The sequence below is a fragment of the Hyaena hyaena genome, unplaced genomic scaffold, assembly GCF_003009895.1.
Source record: "Hyaena hyaena isolate Hyena2069 unplaced genomic scaffold, ASM300989v1 scaffold_43, whole genome shotgun sequence".
In the NCBI taxonomy this organism is placed as follows: Eukaryota; Metazoa; Chordata; class Mammalia; order Carnivora; family Hyaenidae; genus Hyaena; species Hyaena hyaena.
In genome coordinates this window covers 1529700-1535971 of record NW_024080675.1, presented here as the reverse complement: position 1 = coordinate 1535971, position 6272 = coordinate 1529700, and the positions used below count along the sequence as shown (strand labels likewise).

The window sequence follows — 6272 nt, the reverse complement described above, 5'->3', positions numbered from 1 at the left end:
GGGGGCAGGCTGCAGCTCCCAGCCCTGACCCTGAGCCTTGTGGCTGGTGGGAGAGTGTGGGCCTGAGGGTTGCTGCATCTTACAGGGATGTCTTGGGATGGGGCCACCTCTTGGACCCCTGTCGAGGATGGGTGGGGAGGTTCCAGGACTCGGACCAGTCACCGGCCTATCATGACCTCCCGCCTGTGTTCCTGGCTCCTGGGCAGGGTAGGGCACAGCTCAGTCCTCTTTGGGCGCCCGGAACTCGGGCAGGCTCCAGGTACGGAGTGGCGGCGGCGTGTCCCGCTCCACATCCTCCGAGATGGTCCGTATGTCGCTGGTGAAGGGAGAGATGCGCGCGCGGGTCTTGAAGGTGGCCAGCGCTATGTTGCCGCGGGGCCGCAGGCTCCACTGGCTCGTCAGCTTGCGGGCCTCCTCCTCCTGCTTCATTCTGTCCAGGACCTCCTGCAGCACCGAGCGGAAGAGCTGGGACACCTCCCGCACTTCGGGCTCCTGCTCAGCTAACAGCTGCCGGAACCTGCGCGCAGAGGGGACAGGAACCCGTGCGTGTAACGTGCAGCGTGGCCAGGGGCTTCCCAGCGCACGCCCGGTGGTCAGATCCTGGTCCCGACACTTCCCCGCTTCTGACGTCAATCAGAAACCACCCTCCTCCCTACTGCTCCAGCCAATCCTGAGTTCATATCCCCGCTCTGCTACTTCTGGCCTCTATGGGCCTCCGCTTACTCATCTGTAAACTGGGGTCACAAATCCTTCTGTGGGGTTTAATGAGCTACCATAGGTGAAGATCCAGACATTTACGTCAGGTTCTCGATGCCAGAGTGGTAAGGGTAGCCCACTTACCTGTTAGCATGGGCCGGCCTTACCAATGTGAGGCTTTCTCGCTAACCTCTCCCAACCTTTTCTGCCCCCTGGCCAGAGGGATCTCTCCCAAATGTGTATCTGTGATGTCACCTGCCTGCAATACTCCTTCCATAGCTCCATGCCACCTGCTGGGTGAGGTTTTCCTCTGCCTCAAATGTCTTTGCTTAGAGCTCAAAATGAATAACAATTATTAGCAAGTCCATTTAACACCTGGTTTCCTCCACCACATTGAGAATTAGGACTTCTCAAACTTTTCAGCAGTGAGACAGGAAATGTGAGGGGACAATCATGATCACATGTGTGTCCCTAGCCTCCCCCTCACTTACAAGGTTTGGTTTACCAGCTGAATCCTCTGTCAGCACCCCCCCCCCCTCAACTCACTCCACCCCTTTCCTCAGGTGCTTCTGGAAGTAGGTACATTTGGGGGGGAGGGTGTTCCTTGATATAGAACAAGATAAATGGGAGAGGGTAAGATTCTCATCCTGGAGGAAGAAGGGGGCAGGGGTGGAAAAGACTACAAAATCCAAAAGAGGGTAGATAGGACTGGAGAAGGAGTTTTAAGAAGAATTTTCAAGGAAAAAAAGGTGTACAGTAGATGCTTATGTTGGTTCAAGAGATGGGTAACTAAATATGTGGGGAGACTAAGTGGGATGTTCAGATGCTTTGTTGTGGATCTGTATTCCTTTACGAGTGCTTGGGAAATGTAGATAAAGAACCCGAGTAACTCTGGAAATCATTGCTGGTTGTCTGGACTATGCTTCTGTTACTTCACATGAGTCCAACCAAGACTGGGATGTGGGTCAGAGACCAGTCTTATTATTATTAAGGTTATATTCATGGACATTGTTGTACCCAAGCTCTAAATCTCGAAGTGTACAGTGCCCAGGCCTCTGAACGCTTCACACACACACACACACACACACACACACACACACACGTGCGCGCACACATGCGCACACACAACACAGGTACACGCACTCACACAGCCCCCTTAGGCAAGCTAATATGAAAGCTAGCGTGAAATACTATAATTGAAAACTCACTTTTGGAGAGATTATCTGGAGACCCTTTCTAAGAAGGTAACGTAGAAGATGAACGGATGAAGGAGAAAGAGCCAGCTATATTAAAATCCAGGGCAAAGGTAATCCAGGCAGGGAGAACAGAAAGCTCAAAGGCCCAGGGCTCTCTCCTGTCAGCACTCATGTGCCTCCAGGACCTGCCTCCTGCCTCCTTCTGACCCCCTAGCTCTGGGCTGGGCCCTTTCAGAGTCTGCCTCCTGCTTTGCTCCTTTTAACAGAGAACTGGGGCATCCAGGGGCTCTGGCTCCGGCCCGGTGGCCTCAGGCCACCGCCCCGTCGGCCACACCCCTGGAGCCCACAGGGCAACGGCTGGACCCGGGGCCAGGGGCAGGGGTTACCTGAGGATGGCAGGCCCACAGTAGGACGGGTGGATCTTGGCACAGACGTCCTCTAGCTGCAGCCGCTCGCCAGGGCTGAGGTCGTAGGTGGGCCGGGGCGTGCTGGCCAGCCAGCTGTAGTCCACTCCAGTGCAGATCTTCCTGACCGCATTGCTGCGCTCCCACTGCTGCCTCTCTGCCTCTCGCATCTGCCCTGCCAGCTCCATCATGAGCGTCTCCAGCACCATCTCAGCTGGCCTCCGGGATGACGGCCGGCCTTCATTCCACCGAAGCCATGGGATGAGGGACATGGCCCCCTGCCCGGCCCCTGCTGAGACAGGGCAGGAGGGAGTCTTCCTTGGACCCATCTGTCAGTTAGGGTGGGGACAAGGGGGAGGGAGAAGAGCTGGGACTCCAGCAAGAGGAGACCTGCTCTGTCCTCACAGCTGGGTGGCCTCAAGTAAGGTGCTTAACCTCTCTGAGCAATCATTTCTAATTCTGTAAGACAAGATTGGGCTGCCATGAGAAGCAGTTGTGAGTAAACTCGGGGCTGTCTGCATACCACAGTCTCAGGTTTTCACGATCCCTAACACATCCAGCTGAGCCCAGAGAGGCTCCCCTTCTGAATCTCTGCTAATTCCAAACAAAGAAAGAAATGTACTGTGTATGGCTGAGCATAGTCTTATATCTATGATTTAAGGGGGGAAAATACATGCCTACATTTTATGTTAACCTAACAGGAAAACACCCTGAGTTTCTTAATGCCCCAACCTGTTGCTGAAGGAAGTTTGGAATTGTATGGGGTTAACATCATCCTACAAAAGACACAACTTACCATTCATTTATTCAGAAGTGTTAATCAAGTACCGTGTGCTCATCTGTGGGAGGAACACAAACAGGAAAGCATGTCAGGGACACCGCTGTCCGGCAGATATTCGTGGAAAGAGGCAAACGTGACTGGTAAAGCATAGCATCAGTATTGATGGGCAGTGGAAGGAGTGACTCTAGGTGATGAAGGGCATCATAGACAAGGTGAATGAGAGCAGGGTGAAGGGGGAATGCAGGCTTCAGACACGTGGACTGGTGGAGAAGGTGTCCCAGGTGGAGGATCCAGCCACGATACAAGGAGTGTGGGGTACAGGCACAGAAACCCTAACTCCTCATATTTCCACAAGGTCTTGTGCAATACGGGTTTGTTGACTGACTGACTATATGGATGAATGGGTGGATGGATGAATGGATACATGAAGTGCCATCTCAGACATACCCCAGTGCCTGTCAGAAGTGGGTTTGTTCTTCTGACAGCAGTGAAGGTGAGGGCCATTCCTGGGCCGAAACCTGAAGTGGGTTTTTAAGATGCCCCAATTCCCTTTTCTATGCCTTTCCCCCTCTGGGAGCCCTCTGTTCCATGCACCAAAGGTCTTCCTGCCCAGACCCTCCAGAAGCTGAGAAAAGTGATTTGATGAACTCAGCCTCAACAATATGGCCATGAGGCATGGAGACACATTTTTAGGCAGCCCTCCTACCACCTTGCAGAGAAATGAATTTGTTAATGCTAGAGAATCAGACACAAAGAGGGAAAGTATTTTGGGGTGGCACAAATCAAACCTCTTCTTTTTTTGAAAGTTTTTTTAAAATTTTTTTAATTGGCAAATGAAGATGTTTAATAAAAGTAGGGCTTTGAAATCCTTAAGGAAGAGCTTGAGCAGGGAGCCTGATCCCCTCATGTCATCATGTTGATTTTAATTCTAGTAATTTAAAGAGACTCTAAGAGAGGCAACAGTACTTAGTTGACCTTGAGGGCATTTATCAGGTGCCTCAAAAGTTTTGAACTGGGAGTCTCTCAAATCTGTTTTTCATTCATGATCAACCAGTTCCCTAGTAACCATTATATTTAGGAAATTAAAAACCTTCATCTTCCACTCAGCTTAAGCCTATCACAAGTGGGGGCCTCAGATTACACCCTGATCCCTTCTTGGGACGTTGAGAGAGAAGGACAGATCATCAGACCCTGTCCTTGGGGTTGGGACAGTTAGGATCTTTTCTTCTCCACCCTTAACTGCTTCATGTGTTCAGAATAACGAGGCTGGGCTGTAGTGTGGAGAAAAGAGTAGGGGGTGGGGTGGGCTGTGTTCTGTCTTGAGAGCCCCAAGCACCAGGAGCCTCTGCTCAAGGCCAAGGGATCTGATTGAATCAGGGAAAAGGACACCTTGTTACTGAGTATTTGTGCTTTTAAAAGTGCATGGGTCAGGTTGATGCCTAATATCAAAAGAGTGAATGGTGTCTTCAGGTGTTCCCTCAACCCCATGAAGGGCACCCCAAATATGGATGAACCAACTGTCCCCACAGGTGCTGCCAAGGATGCTGGGCCATTCACAGCTCCATGCTCTCTCCAGTGTCCCTCCCTCCTTTGCCTGTGGACTTAGCTCTAGGGTCAGCTCTCTACTGACACTTTCCCTGACATGCTTTTTCTGATGTGACCACTCTCTACTCTGTACTCTGAAAACATCTGTGCAGACATTTTTCACAGCACCAGGCATACTTAATGGAGCGTGATGATCTACCTACCCCCCCGCCCCACCCTGTGTCATATGTGGGCAAGGACTGTGCCTTATTCATCCTTCCATCCCTGGTGCTGTGTAGAACTGCAAACGAATGAGTGAATGAATGCATGCACACAGGAATGAATGATTAAAGAATGTATGCATACATCATGGTGAAAGAGCAAGTCCCTACAGATCTGATCTCCCCCGAGTAAGAGCACATTTGTCAGTGGCCACAGGAAGGAGAGTCTCCTCTGGCCCCCGTGGGACCACACTCTCCTGGCACTCAGAGATCCCTCCTGATGATGAGACATTGGCTGAGCTGTGGGGTCAGAGGTCATGTGGCGACCCCCTGCTAGAATGGTTCCCTCTCTGCCCAGCTGAGCCTCACCCAATGATGCTTTCAAATTTGGCCCTGGTCCTCCTTCCCCAGGAAGACTTCTTTGGCTGACCTCCCTCAACCCTTGTACCCCATCATTCCCCACTGCTGTCACCAGGTCATACTGCACCTGCACCTGCATCTGAATGCTGGGCACCCAACCCTGGAAGATGATTGAAGGAGAAAGAGACTGGTGAGGCTCAAGGTAGAGGGATGTGATGCCCCTGAATGATCTCTTAGTGTAACCTAACCTGCCACATACACCCTCCTGCCTGCAAACCCCTGGACTCCCTGCCACACCCCTGCCGACTGGTTAGCACATGTCCCAGCTCACCTGAGACTTCCCAGCCCAGCCACTGACCACTCCTCTCTGTGGAAATAATTTTTCCTTCACTTGCATTAGAACACAATCCTTGTTCTACGTCCTGCCTCCGTCTGCCTCCTAAGACTCCCTCTCAGACCCTCCCCTGGCCTTCCATGGGTTATTGCTGTTTCCTGGGGCTCTGTCCGAGGCTCTCCTTCTCATTTTAATTGGCCTCATCTGTTCACATGTCTCCAGTGACTACCTCAGTGTTGATAGCTCACAAATCAAAATCCATACACCAGTTGTCCCTTGAGCCCCAGGCCAGGGTGACCAGATAACTTCTCGACACCTCCCCCAGCAGGTTACACTCACACCATAACCCACATCCCTCCCCACTGACTGCTGCTTCTCCAGGGACCCCGCTTGCCATTGGGCATCACGTAGTTGCCCAGACTGATGCGCCAATGCACCATCCTTGTCCCACCCCTTTGCCTCACCTGTCAAATCCTGTATCCAATTCCTGCTGATTCTCTCCCAAATTTAAATATTATAATTCTCCTAAGTCTGTTCACTCTCTCTCCCTTGTTTAGTTCAGGTCTTGCCCATCTGCCAGATATATAGTTCAGGCCTTGCCCATCTGCTGCTGCCTCCTTGCTGGCAACCCAAGGCTGGTCCTTGTGAACCAATTGCCACTCCATTTTCCTTTTATTGTGGTTTTTAAAAAAGCAAATAACCTAGGGACGCCTGAGTGGCTCAGTTGGTTAAACGTCTGACTTTGGCTCAGGTCAT

The 6272-nt window shown here is 51.6% G+C and overlaps 1 protein-coding gene across 1 annotated transcript; it reads right to left on the bottom strand.

Moving 5' to 3' along the window:
* Window positions 1-219: 219 nt before the first annotated feature.
* RD3 (RD3 regulator of GUCY2D) lies at window positions 220-2616 on the bottom strand. The gene is made up of 2 exons (XM_039230130.1): window positions 2279-2616; window positions 220-517 (listed from the first exon to the last, which is right to left on the bottom strand). The coding sequence occupies exons 1-2, from the start codon at window positions 2566-2568 to the stop codon at window positions 220-222; spliced, it is 588 nt and encodes a 195-aa protein (XP_039086061.1). The 5' UTR covers window positions 2569-2616.
* Window positions 2617-6272: the final 3656 nt, after the last annotated feature.

Coding starts and splice junctions, on each gene's coding strand:
- RD3 (XM_039230130.1), bottom strand. CDS start 2,568: ATGTCCCTCATCCCATGGCTTCGGTGGAATGAAGGCCGGCCGTCATCC. Junction 518..2,278: donor TGTGGGCCTGCCATCCTCAG/GTAACCCCTGCC, acceptor CTCTGCGCGCAG/GTTCCGGCAGCTGTTAGCTG.